Genomic DNA, 14,276 nt, shown 5'->3' on the forward strand with positions numbered 1-14,276 from the left:
CAGCTTGACATTTAAGCCATTTTTTTCTTACAGATCACTTCAGATTTCCAAGCAACCCAGAAAATTACCTACCGAATTTCTGGGGTGGGAATTGATCAGCCCCCTTTTGGGATCTTTGTCGTTGACCCAAACAATGGTGATATTAACATAACGGCCATAGTTGATCGTGAGGAAACCCCGAGCTTCCTGGTAAGTCCTCAGTCAGGGTATCCTTCTCCTTGTACTTTGTGACATTAAACGGTAGCTCTTCCCCAGGTGGGTTTGCAAGATAAGGAATTACCCAGATTAGTCTATCAACGAATAAAATTAATCCCTCTACTAAAAACCTCCCCCAGTGGTTCATGTGCCTGGCATAATACACCCAGAGAGTGAGGGTGAGGATGGGAACTTTCCAGAACTTCATCCTGCAAAAAAAGCAGCAGCTTGAAGGAAGGGCAGCTGGGCCAATGGCAGGAGTGGGAAACGTTTCCTTTGCCCACACTTTGGGGAAATGTTTTTCTTCTTTATTCATTAAGTTCTGTAAATGCCAGCATTGATCTAATTTATGAGTGTTAACAATATTCAAACTAACTCCATATAGTGACAATGGATATTCTCCTTGTGTTTCTAGATCACATGCAGAGCTCTAAATGCCCTGGGACAAGATGTAGAGAGACCACTCATATTAACAGTGAAAATTTTAGATGTCAATGACAATGCTCCCATATTTTCACAAACCATATTCAATGGTGAAATTGAAGAAAATAGTGCTTCAAGTAAGTCTTTATAGTTCCTGCCGCTTCCAATTCACGTCTTTCAATTACATATATCATTATGTCATTTTTACAAACTATTCTGTTAGTTTGCTCAGTAGTTTGACAACAAAAAATTAATTACGATAGTCTGAGTTTTCCTTTCCAAATCTTGTAGTAACTCTTAACAATTACCATCAGAATTACATTTGTAGATTATAGTCTCGTCACAAAGTTAGTATCTAGGTATACAACTTCTTTCTGAGTCACAAACGTGAAGAGGCCTCTTAGGCAGCCTGGATACACAAGCTCAATGTTTTTAGATTTTAAGGAAGAGAGACATATTCACATTATTTGGATCATATTTAAAAGGAAACATGAAGGTACATCTGTCCGGGGAAGAACTCCAGACAGAAGATAGCCCCACTCTCAACAAAGCCAAGGCTGAGGGAGCATTAGGTTTTTCTGAAAGCCAACAAATTCTAGAAAGAGACAGACATACTTTGGTTTTTTTTTTTTTTTATTGTTTTTAGCAAACAGGTAGTTTAAAAAAATTTAAATGGGAATCAGTGCTAAAATATTTTGACTCTTTAATGTGACTGTGATGTCAAACTTTATGTAGGCTTTGACAATTTTCCTGTATTCCTAGATTCACTGGTAATGATCCTAAATGCCACAGACGCAGATGAGCCAAACCATATGAACTCTAAAATTGCCTTCAAAATCGTCTCCCAGGAGCCTGCAGGCATGCCCATGTTCCTCATCAGCCGAAACACTGGAGAAGTCCGCACTTTGACCAGTTCTCTTGATCGAGAGGTAAGACAAGGTTTGACTTGGAAGCATCAAAAAACAAAAACAAAAACAAAACTCAAGAGTTTGATGACTAGCAACCCAAGCGTGGTGCCTCCATTTTGTCTGAGAATACAGAGAAGGGGGAAGAGCTCCTGCCCTTTGCCTGAGACAGTCTAGAGGAATTTGCCTCGGTGGGTGTGATTCTGCTGTAACAGAACGTGTACCTGTGAGGACAACCTGTCACACAACACCTCAAAGGGGAGAATTGTGGAAGACACCCGTGTGCAGCAGACCCTACACAGTGATCAGTTCCTAAAGATCAGGAGAAAATTCTAAGATGAAGAGATTTCTATCTGTCATAAAACTTTGATAGCATAGCTTTCTCTAGACATCTCTATTTAATTTTACCTCTGCTTACAAAACACCAAAGAATCTTCTCTTCTCTCATCGTCTCCCACCACCACCATCCCTCTCCACCAGAACAGGCTAGTCAGGTGCGTATTACTTTCACACAGGTGATTTTCCCGGTAGACTGCTAGGGAAATTCCACGAGTTAGCTTCTTTTAGACAACCACATCACCTCTCATTCCTATATCCCAGTTTTTCTGCTCTGAGTCCACAACACTACCTTCAGAAGTTTACGACACAGGAAGCTTCTTGTAGTCCCTCAAACCTTCCACCCAGTCACCTGGAGCCACACCAGTCTCTCTCTGCCATGGACAAACTAGCAGTGTGCGTGAGTTATGATTCATGATCTGAAATGTTTTCAGGAGGCAACTCCTGGCCATTCACAACCTTTGACAATTAATCTCTGTTCTCTTTTTCTCCAAATTCAGCAAATCAGCAGCTACCGTCTGGTGGTGAGCGGCGCAGACAATGATGGAGCGGGACTATCAAGCCAATGTGAATGCAGTATTAAAGTGAAAGATGTCAATGACAACTTCCCGGTGCTTAGAGACTCTCAGGTACATCCACTGGTCCTTGAAGAACCACTTTATATACGCTTAATAGTTTAGCATCCCAAGTCACGAATTGCCTCTTTGTTGGTTACTAAATTTTCTGTTTTTCTACTTAAAAAAAATTAGCTTAAATATAATTAAGGAATTGGTGTGAAATAACACATAATTGGAGAAATAAAGATAAATACTATTTAAAGTAAATGCGATTCTTTTAGGTAAACCCTAGTGCTGAATCTTGAGCACGGGTCTGGGGGTTCTAGCAGGGTGGCTGAAGACCATCCTCTTCGGTTGGAGGAAGGTTGGCACAGTGTGGGCAGAGGGGCACACTCGCCTAGCCAACTAGGTCAGCCAGACACCCCGGCGATGGACAGTGTGAGAACAGTTCTGCAGCCTGGTTCCCCTCACCACTCGCAGCACTGAATCGTAAATCCCGGGTTTCTCTTTCAGTATTCGGCACGTATTGAGGAAAATACTTTAAATTCTGAGTTACTCCGGTTTCAAGTGACAGACTGGGATGAAGAATACACGGATAACTGGCTGGCTGTGTACTTCTTTACCTCTGGAAATGAGGGGAATTGGTTTGAAATTGAAACAGATCCCAGAACCAATGAAGGCATCCTGAAGGTGGTTAAGGTAAGGTCTGAGTTTCCTTAATGGGTAAAAACACTCTATAGTAACTCAAACTACTAATTATACAAATGAATTACATCAATAATGTGACCACTCTATTATTTTTAAAAAATAAAAATAAAAACATAACAAAGTAGATAGCATTTATTTTACTATCATCATAGTTATATTGCCTAAAGACAGCATCCCTTCCAAGTTATCGTACTTTCCGTAACACACACCCACATAGAGAGAGGGATGGGGTCGGGGTGGGGGGCTGCATGCTTTCTGGACAGGGAAGCAAAGACGTTTCATATATTAATCAAAATCAGTCTGCAGTTGGATTGGAGTTTGGAAGAGATGAGAATGCATGGGATTGTGGCGCTGGAATTTGTCAACATGTTTAAATGCATTAGCTGATGTCAGCACAGAATTCCTCCAGGAAGTGGGAACTGTTAACAAATTCTGCTAGGTAAAAAGCAAAAAGCTGAGTAAAGCTTGGGTTCAGCATGGCAGACTCCCCATCTGGAATTATGTCAGGACAGCTGTGCCTGGAAATAGCATATACCCGAACAAATAGCCACTCTGCTGACATTCTTTGGCATCAGGTTTGGGAACATTCTGGAGCTTCTTTAACACCTAGGTCTGACATAGTGATGGAGTATTTCCTTAATTAAGAGACTTCTGGATGAATTGCAAGCATTCCCTTATTCCACATTTCACAGAGAGTGTTACAGCTTCTGAACCTGCAAGGACTTTGTTATAAATCTCAACATCATCATGACTCCTTATCTAATGTACTAGGGTCACTCAGTTTCCCAAACTCAACACCTGGCTGTCATCCTTGAACCCTGGCATTTCCTCACAGCAACTGGCCAGCCATCAAGTTCTGCCTAGAAACTCCCTTTAAAGGATGGCTTTCCTCTGCCTCCTACCACTTTTCCTCTGCCTGGCCTCGGTCCGCTGAGGATTCTGTGGGGAAACCCTCATACTGTTGAGTCTTGGACTAATCAACGTGATTCCAACATGCCATCCAGGTGGATAGCCACCTACTCCCAAATGGGGTAGTAAACCTTCCTCACAACGGTGCCCAAGGCCCTACCAGCCAGCTCAGATCACCTTCGGCAGCAGAGTATTTGAAAGTGTCTCCGCCTTTCTCTGAATAACTTTACTGCATCCTTCAATGCTCAGCTCAGATCCAAAACCTCTTGGACACCTTTCCTAACTCTCAGTAGAAGCAATTCCCTGCTTCCACGCAGCTCTGTAATCTCTTTGTCTCTACCTACACTTCCCCTTCCACTGGGAAACTCTGAGCCCTCAGAAGCAATCATTGTAGCTGACGGACACTCAAATCCAGATCTTTTTCCTTAAAAATATTCTACTGGTAAATAGATAAAACAAAAATTGGCATTTCCTAATCTATCCTCCTGAAAAAAGAAGAAAAATGTTAACCTTGAATTCCTTGGTACTTGATTTAATTAGAAAATCAAGCAGTTTTAAGTAAAAACACTTAAAACCGGCTCCATGAAGAGTGGGTCAAATGCTCACTGCTATAAAAAGAATGGGTTGGTCTTTTTGCCAATGAATATGTGATAGTTGGCCTTTAGACCAGGGAAATTTTATTTATGTCAGAAAAGAATATACATGAATCTAATGAGTATTTTATTAATAGCCAAGTTGCTGTTTATAAAAAACGTATCACCAGGCAGTGGTGGGGCATGCCCTTAATCTCAGCACTCAGGAGGCAGAGGCAAGCAGATCTCTGAGTTGGGGGCCAGCCTGGTCTATAAAGTGACAGCCAGAACTACACAGGGAAACCCTGTCTCAAAAACAAAGAAATAAAAAAGAATGTCTCATAGGACTTCATTCATTCAGTCTTATAATAACCTGGTGAGGTACGGTTTGTTTTGAGATGTGAAAAAGTTAAGGTCTGGGATGTAGCATAGTGGTAGAATACTTGCCTACCATATGTAACATCCTGGGTTCCACTTCCAGTACTGAAAAGAATATATTTTTTAAACAAGTTAAAATGTACATAACATTTAGAAGTGAAAAGCTGAGGATCAGAGAAGTCAAACCCCATGCTTTATAACATCCAGATTCTGTTACAAACAGAATCAAGACTTGAGCCATGTTACCACCACAAATTAGGGATTCTTTAAGTTCTACTTCACAGCCTAAAGGGAGTTAATGATGTTTTGTTTATCTAAAAAGGGGACACTTTATAAACAGGCTACCAAAACAAGGTCCCATAAAAATAAGGCAGTCTCTAGTTGACATTAATGTTGACTTCTGAAACCATTTTTGCTCTTTAGAAATAGAAGGTCCTGTCCATGTCATGGTCTTCCAGATTGTGTTTGCTTTGTTTTGTCTTTTGTGACGCTTCCTCCTGTCTGATTTGGTTTCACTCCAGGCTCTGGATTATGAGCAAATGCAAAGCATGCAATTTAGTATTGCTGTCAGAAACAAAGCTGAGTTCCACCAGTCAGTGATCTCCCAGTACCAAGTTCGGCCGACTCCAGTCATAATCCAAGTCACCAATGTCCGAGAAGGAATCTCATTCCGTCCTCCTTCCAAGACATTTACTGTGCCAAGGGGAGTAAGCACTAACAAATTGGCTGGTTATATCCTGGGAACATATCAAGCTACTGATGAGGACACTGGTAAAGCTGCCTCCTCTGTCAGGTAAGACGGGCTTTATATCCTCTGGGTCCTTAGTGTGATTTTTGTCTATATACGATTACATCACATTGCTCCATCAACTGGTTGCCAAAAACAGAGCTACAAAAGGGGTGAAGTTGAGGAACAGATAACTCAAGAAGAGATACACAGATAAATTATTAGAATATGTTGTGCCATGAGCAAAAATAGCTTGTCTGTAAACTAGTAGGAACTAAAAGATGGATGCCCCTTAGCTCATATGGAAATCAGGAGATAGCTTCATAGCTGAGTCTTGCAAAAGGTTAGAAGTTCACCAAAGGAGTGAGTTCTAGTGAGATAAGACACTGTGGCTCCATTCAAGGCAAAGTCGGTAGCGGCTGAAGCATTAAGCACCATACAGAGTAGCAGCCACAGTCTGAAGACCAAAGGCACATGGTTGGTTTTACTTTGTTCTATTTTATTTTTCACAGCCAAAAATTGAGTAACCAGACTAATGCATGCAAAAGGATTATGAAGGGTGATCCACCTACGTCATGTTAATTTTCTGGGTTTTTTTTTTTTACTTCTTTATTAGATTTATTTGTTTGTTTTATGTGTATGGGTGTTTTACCTGCATGTGTGTCTGTGTACTTTGTGTTTGTAGTTCCTCAAGGAGTCAGAATAGGGCATCAGATTCCCTGGAGTTACAGGTGGTTGTGAGCTGCCATGTGGGTGCTGGGAACCAAACCTGGATCCCATATGAGAGCAACAATACTTGAGTACTGAGCCTTCTCTCCAGAACTCTGATATTGTTTATAAGTACACACACAGCGTTTTAGATCATGCATAAATATGTTGGCTAAATAATATTCATTAAATAAATAATATTTTATATTTTTCTATTATAAAACAGATATGTCCTGGGTCGTAATGATGGTGGTCTGCTTGTGATTGATTCAAAAACTGCTGAGATCAAATTTGTCAAAAACATCGACCGAGATTCTACTTTCATAGTTAACAAGACAATCTCAGCTGAGGTTCTGGCCATAGATGGTAAGAAAGATATTTCCATGGTTTTGAATGATATATTTAAATTAGCATTTCCTTCAGAGTAGGTGGTCATGACTGCTTTACCTATTTCCTTTATCATTAAAGATCATTATCTTAGGAGCTTTGGGCCTTGGGTCTGATACACCACACCTGAACCTAAGAGAGACGAAGAATTTCCACTTACTAGTTTAGTTAATAACACCCATAACTCTGGTCCTTTTGGTTTACTATGGGTGAGGGAGAAAGTGTGTGTATGTATGTGTGTGGGGGGGGGGGTGTATGATGCATATTCATCCATATGTGTGTGCGAGTGCATGTACCCATGCATTTGTGGAGGCCAGAGGAAGATGCTGAGTGTCCTACTCCATATGGTGTGCCTTAGGCACTTGAGACAGGGTATCTTACTTAACCTGGAGCAATGCTGGCAGTCAGCAGGTCCACGAGACTGAGTTGCAGATGCATACACAGCAGCCCCGGCTTTTTGCATAGTGCTAAGGGCCCAAACTTGGGACCTCATGCTTGCACATCAAGTGTTCTCACCCTCTAAGTCATCTCCCTAGCCCCGGGAGGAATTTTTTTGAATTTTAATAACTGAGTTTTAGAGGACCAGTAAAAAAATTCCTACAGACAATCAATAACAAATCCACTCCAAATGTAAGCTCACGTTGTGAGTTCCCTACAGAAAGCCTGTAAACTCTCATCATTAAACAACAAAATTTCCTCTCCTGAGATGTTTTAAATAATATTCATAGAATGTGTGTATTTACCGATCTATAAAATTAATTTAGACTCAGTGTAATAAGCACCAGAAAATAAACATCAAAAATGTTAACATTTGGAAAAACCACCTCTAACACTAAAAATGACAGAACTCATTCATCATCTCACCACCGAAGAGTTTTATTTTGCTGCTTGATTGTCAACATTGTTTGTTTGTTTGTTTGTTTGTTTGTTTGTTTACAATAGGGCCTGACTATATGGGCCTGGCCCTGTGGCTCACTATGTAGAGCAGGCTAGACTCAAACTCACAGAGATCCACATGCCTCTGCTCCTAAGTGCTTGGGATTAAAAAGCCACATGCCACCACGCACACTGACTTCAGTAAACTTTTAAGTCTTAAGTAAAAAATATAATTATTTATTCCAGATACTAAGGCTCAAATTGCAGAAGCAATTTCGTCTCCTGGTTACAAATGTAACCACAGCTTTTCCAGCTTTTTTTTTTATTGATTTCATTTGTAATTAATGAATTACTTTGATTTCAAGAATATTTGACTAATACTAATGCTGCTTACTAGATACACCAGGCAACTCAGCCAGTTTAAATTGGTCTTATAAGTTGCAGAAATAGGATGTTGTCTTTTTACTCCTGATAATAACAAATATACCTTTTCATGAGAAGTTATCCTAACTTGGCAATAAGAAAGAAATAGAAAAGTTGCTTTTGTAAGTTGGGTACAGTGGGTTACCTATAATCCCAGCTACTCAGGAGGCTGAGGAGGGAGTTCGCAGTCAACCTGAGCAAACTATAGTGACTCTTTCTCAAAAAAAAAAAAAATGAAAGAGAGAGAGAGAGAGAGAGAGAGAGAGAGAGAGAGAGAGAGAGAGAGAGAGAGAGAGAGAGAGAGAGAGAGGAAAAGAGATGGGAGCATGAAGGGTCGTTTTTGTACAAATCTACTCTCTGTATTTCTTTATTCTTCTTACAGAAAACACTGGTAAGACATCTACAGGCACAGTGCTTGTGGAAGTGCCCAGTTTTAGTGAAAACTGTCCATCAGTTGTCCTCGAGAAGGAAGAGATCTGCAGCTCCTCACCGTCTGTGCTCGTCTCGGTGAAGACCCTGGAGAGGGGCAGATACACCGGCCCCTACACAGTGTCTCTGGAGGAGCAGCCCCTGAAACTGCCCGTCATGTGGAACATCAGAACGGTGAACGGTGAGTCAGAGGAAGCTTGCTTCCGTGGCTGAGCCGCAGCGGCTTTGTGTTTCCAGAGGACCATGAACCCCTTTGGCAGAGGTCCTTTCTAAGAAAAACTGAAAACATTCATTTGAAACCAAGATATGAGCCTGGTCTCCTCTGAAGGGAAGAGAAATTATATGAATTCTAGCACCATTTGCTGTTTTCTGCATTTGTTAGTATCATTGTTTGAGATAGGGTCCCTGTGTGCAGCCCAGCCAGGGCTGGAGCATGCCAGGTAAGAGGCAACCTTGAGAGCGCGATAGACTGACATCTGCAAACCCACTAGTCAATGAAAAAAAGGAATCATTTCCTCTTAAAGCATATCATGTTTATTATATATTTCTGTGTTTTTCAAAAGTCTCATAGACAATAGAAATCTCCTCCCTTTCTGGACTGTACAATGACCAAGACACTGCTAATCCTCTGTGAACGCACTTTCCTTTACTGTTTTCTGTACAAATCTTGCTTCCTTTCGTGGATGTACTCCATGGTATCCTGCAGTCATACATTAGTCATGACCACAGACACCAAAGAAATTTTGCTCTGCATGACCTTTCACCCTTGGCATTCTGATCTTATTTAAAGGAATAGCTCCAAACTTCACGTGCACCATTGGTCTCCAAATGAGTTTACCAGATAGATACGTGGTCAATGAACAGACAGCTGGGAATATTGCTCAGTGATACTGCACATGCCTAGTATTCACAAGGTTCCAGGGTCAATTCTTGGGGGTAGCAGGTTGGGGGGTGATTGAATTGAGTTGGGTTGGACAACACAAACTGGGTAGCCATGGCACAATGTCAAGGGTACTGTGGATTCCAGAATAACTCAAACACTACAACACTGCCCAGATCCCCACTTAGAAAGAGGTGGTATAGAAATGGGGAGCCAAGAACAAGTGATGCTCAGTTGTCTAATAGGCAATGGGCCCCACCACCAGGAACCCTATCACCCAGGCTCTCCACTCTGGAGTGAGATGAGAGAGCACCCCCAAAGCTTAAAGTGGGTTTCAATGAGTCGGACATGGGATCAGAGTGTGAAGGCATACATGAGGCCATGTGCCTGTAAGCTTTTACAATTTTGTGTTGGACTGCATCTGCAGCTATTTTGGGCCACATGTGACCAACATGCCATGGACTGGACATTCCTGGTAGGCAGACTGACCCCATCAAACCTCTTCCACTACTCAGCACTGCTCCAACCACAGCAGACCTGCTCTTTGTGACCATGATTCAAAGACAATTCTAGCACCATTATCAAAAACAAGAAGCTGTGAGAGCCTAGCCTCACCGGTGATTTGTGCTTTTTTTATAGCTACCTCAGCGCGTCTACAAGCCCAACAGCAGGTGTCTCCAGGAGTGTACAGTGTCCCAGTCGTCGTGAAGGACAATGAGGGCGGGCAGTGTGACACACCAGAGATCCTGACTCTGACCGTGTGTCAGTGTGATGACCGGAACCTGTGCAGATCTCCTAACCCGAGCAGAGAACCCATTTTATACAGGGAGTCATCCTGGGGGCTGGGGCCTGCTGCCATCGGATTGATCCTGCTAGGACTCCTGATGTTGCTGTGTGAGTAAGCCAGTGTACCCTTCGTAGTCCATGGCAGTGACATCATTTACAAGAGTCATTGTGCTCGTTTGTATAGTGTGAGAAGCGTCATTCTATAATCACTTAACTGGTAAAACTGAAGGAAACTGCTAGAAAAATCTGAAATGTGTTTAGCTTATCACTTAGCAACAATTTACATACAGCAAAGCAAATCATAATGCAAACATTTAAAAAAAAAAAAAAAACAGGGCTAGGGAGATGGCTTCCATCGGTAAAGTGTTTGCCTCACAAGCATGAGGATCTGAGTTTAATCCCAGTGTCCACCTAAAAAGCCAGGTGCACTAGCGAATGCTTGCAATCCCCGCCATAGCGGGATGGGAGGAAGAGACACCTGATTCCTAGAACTCACTGGCCAGCTAGCCTAGCGTACTTAGCAAAGCGTGGGCGATTGAGAGACCCTGTCCCAAACAGAAACAGGAAGACACCAAAGGAACGACATTCAAGATGCCCCCTGGCCTCCATAAGCACACTCATACAGGTGTGTGCCCGTAAGCACATTCCACGCACACAGGGGATGGGGGACAAGACTGAGGAAAAGAAATTATAAAGATACTCTACATTCAGTCAATTATATTCAGAGTCAAATCATGCCTTTATTTATAAGCATGAATAAAGCATGACTTTCTAAGATGCACTCACACATCTCAGATCCACATACGAGTTTCATGAGCCCTAAAAAGAATGCTGGTCAAATAACGTTGGAGAGGTCATCTAGGATCCATATTAACAGAACTTGAGCACTGAGAATTTACCTCAAAACAGAGCTTACCCCTCACGTGCACCCCTTTAAAATGTTCATACCTGGGCCGTAGCAATGGCTCAGCAGTTAGGAGTCCCCAACAGGACCTGGTTCGGATTCCTAGCACCCACATGGTGGCTCACAACCACCCATAACTCCCAGACACCCATGTAGAACACACTCATACACATAAAATAAATCTTTAAAAAACTTTTTAATGTTCACACATAATAGTAAAGACATTTAGGGAAACTACATGCCTGACTGTCTTTTAATAAATGTGCATTTTATGTTATTCAATAGATAGATTTCTGGGAATTTTCATTTTAATCAAAATCTCATTAATCAAATGATGCTCTGAATATGAAAGTTCTCTACTTACAGGATTTTGAAAGGAGTTGGATAAACAATAGATTTTTAATAAATTCACAATAATTCCTTAGTTTACTACTGAATCATAAAATAATAATGGTAAAGCAAATTTTCATGACATGTATGTATATTCTACTTCAACTGTCTTTAGAAATATGATTTTTGGGGTAGAGTGGTGCCTCAGTGATCATTAGCACAGAGCTCTTATAGAAGAGCTGAGTTCAGTTCCCAATACACACTTTGGGGGGCTCACAACTCCCCATAACTCCAGCTCCAGGGGATCCAAAGAGGTTCTTGCCTTCAGAGACATGTATATACCTACACACATACACATGTGAACAGAATTAAAAATGAAATATTTTAAAGAAAATACAAATAAATACAATTCATATAAACATTGTATTAAAATTGAATATACTGTACGAATTATATCCCATCTAACTTGACCTAATTTTATGCTAATAGACTGATCTAATTTGCATAATTATGTAGTTCATTCTAGCAATACTAGCAGGTCTTCATAGCACCCGTTACTCTTTTTTCCCTTTTATCAGACAACCATGATGAAGGCAGTTCCCCTCTGAATGGATGACTTAGAAAGAGAAAGATCATGTGATATACTCAGGAGCACAGAGCTGAAAAGCAGTGCCTCCAAAATTCAAACCATAGAAGTCTGATTTAGAGGCTGTGTTCCCAAAACCCTCCAGGGAGCTACTTCTAAGTGGACAGTTCAAGCATTAGGGTTCATGTGGCCTTGATAGCACAGAGATGGAGAGGAGGCATTGACTTCGGAGTACAATAAACACCTACTTCTAAAATAAGTGCCTCTGGAGCTAGAGAGATGGATCAGCAGCTGAGAGCCCTGGCTGCTCTTCCAGAGGACCGGGATTTGGATTGTAGCACCCACATGGCAGCCAACAGCTGCTGGAACTCCAGTTCTAGGGAATCTGACACTTTCCTCCAGTTTCTGCATGCACCAGGCAGGCACATGGTATGAAGACAAAGATGCAGGCACAGCACCCATGCATATGAAGTAAATATTTTTAAATGAACATTCCTTAGCCCATTAGTGGAAAGAGTGATGCAATGGCTGGAAGATCCTCCAAGCTAAGGACTCTCAATTCACAATTAAAAGTTCACTTACAGGGGCTGGGAAATGGCTCTGAGATTAAGAGCACGGGCTCTGCAGGAACCCAAGTTCCAGTTCCCAGCACTGCACACCTCCAGTCCTTACATGCACCACACGCTCACACACACACACACACACACACACACACACACACACACACACAGTGCACTGACAGCCATTGATTAAACTGTCTTTAGTTGCTGTTGCACTTTGCTGGTCAGCTGCTCTTACTAAAGATCGGAGTGCTTAAATATTATCAAAATAGCCGGGCGGTGGCGGCGCACGACTTTAATCCCAGCACTCGGGAGGCAGAGCCAGGTGGATCTCTGTGAGTTCGAGGCCAGCCTGGGCTACCAAGTGAGTCCCAGGAAAGGCGCAAAGCTACATAGAGAAACCCTGTCTCGAAAAACCAAAAAAAAAAAAAAAAATTACCTAAAATCTTAGCTGTGAAGGTATCATATTGTGTATATATGTACCAGACACACTGGATACACTCAACATGTACAAACAAATACAGTAAGTTGTAGTAGTAGTAGTAGTAGTAGTAGTAGTTAGTAGTAGTAGTAGTAGTTAGTAGTAGTAATGATAGTGTATTATGGAAAGGAACTGAGAAACTGAACAAACCTTCCAAGAAATGGCCTGGCCTCCTTCAGCTCATGATCATTAGAAAATTACTGTGTTTCACTCACTAAATTATATTCTCTAGACACTAATTTTGCTTTCATTAAATATATTCCTTTAATGTCTGAGTCACTGTATTGCCTTTGTAACACTTTTCACAATTGCCATGCCATATAGTTTCCAACGGATTCAAGCCTTCTCTGTTTCCTTGTTCCTGCCCAGTGGCCCCGCTGCTGCTGCTGACCTGTGACTGTGGGGCGGGTCCCATCGGAGGAGGAGCCGCCACAGGTGGCTTTATCCCTGTGCCTGATGGTTCAGAAGGAACGATCCACCAGTGGGGAATCGAGGGAGCCCAGCCTGAAGACAAGGTGAGGAGCAGGTTTGCAGAGCAGTTACTGTAGTCATGTGGTGGGGAACAGTTTCTCCTGAAATAGGAAAGGGAACAGAGGGATAGCAGGAGACATCTTGGTCCTAAGTGGAGAGTTCAGACTGTCGTGGCTGGGACTTTCAGGACTCCAGCTTTATAGAAGTCATGTCCTAAAAAGAGCCGTTCCTAGAAGAGTTGTAATGTTAGCACTTACAAGGGTCCGCACTTCACTGAAACATGTGTTTCTTATAACACAATTTGCAGGAAATCACAAATATTTGTGTGCCTCCTACCACAACCAATGGAGCAGATTTTATGGAAAGTTCTGGTGAGTAAACATCCAATTTGCTTGTTTATTTATTTGTACTGGGATTCAAACTCAGGGCTTCATGCATGCTAAGCAAGTGTTCCCACTGAGCTACAGCCCCTGTCCTTTTTCATGTTTTTGGTTTTTTTTAAGACAGGGTCTCACTAATTTCCCGGTCTCACTAAATCCTCCTGCCTCAGCCTCCTGAGAGCTGAAATTTACTTTTGAAATGTATCTTTGAAAGCAAAGGTGGATTAGAGGAGAACTAGTCAAAATTAAGAAATGATCAATAATTGCATCTGCATGTACATAAGAGATATCACCACTGAGATGAGAAGCTGGCTTTGTATTTCTTTGTGTTCTAGCCAATTCCATGGCACTGGTCTGCCCTCCAT

At 41.8% G+C, this 14,276-nt stretch overlaps 1 protein-coding gene across 1 annotated transcript in view; it reads left to right on the top strand.

Moving 5' to 3' along the window:
* The window catches only part of Dsg3 (desmoglein 3), a 31,657-nt gene that overhangs the window by 10,910 nt on the left and 6,471 nt on the right, over positions 1-14,276 (top strand). Inside the window, exons 4-14 of the mRNA XM_076554781.1 lie at positions 34-189; positions 611-755; positions 1,381-1,547; positions 2,360-2,488; positions 2,930-3,115; positions 5,505-5,776; positions 6,645-6,784; positions 8,487-8,714; positions 10,053-10,307; positions 13,430-13,575; positions 13,839-13,902. Of these exons, the coding sequence (XP_076410896.1) occupies positions 34-189; positions 611-755; positions 1,381-1,547; positions 2,360-2,488; positions 2,930-3,115; positions 5,505-5,776; positions 6,645-6,784; positions 8,487-8,714; positions 10,053-10,307; positions 13,430-13,575; positions 13,839-13,902 (1,888 nt within the window). The remainder of the gene's footprint in view (positions 1-33; positions 190-610; positions 756-1,380; positions 1,548-2,359; positions 2,489-2,929; positions 3,116-5,504; positions 5,777-6,644; positions 6,785-8,486; positions 8,715-10,052; positions 10,308-13,429; positions 13,576-13,838; positions 13,903-14,276) is intronic.

Source organism: Peromyscus maniculatus, chromosome 19 (assembly GCF_049852395.1).
Source record: "Peromyscus maniculatus bairdii isolate BWxNUB_F1_BW_parent chromosome 19, HU_Pman_BW_mat_3.1, whole genome shotgun sequence".
In the NCBI taxonomy this organism is placed as follows: Eukaryota; Metazoa; Chordata; class Mammalia; order Rodentia; family Cricetidae; genus Peromyscus; species Peromyscus maniculatus.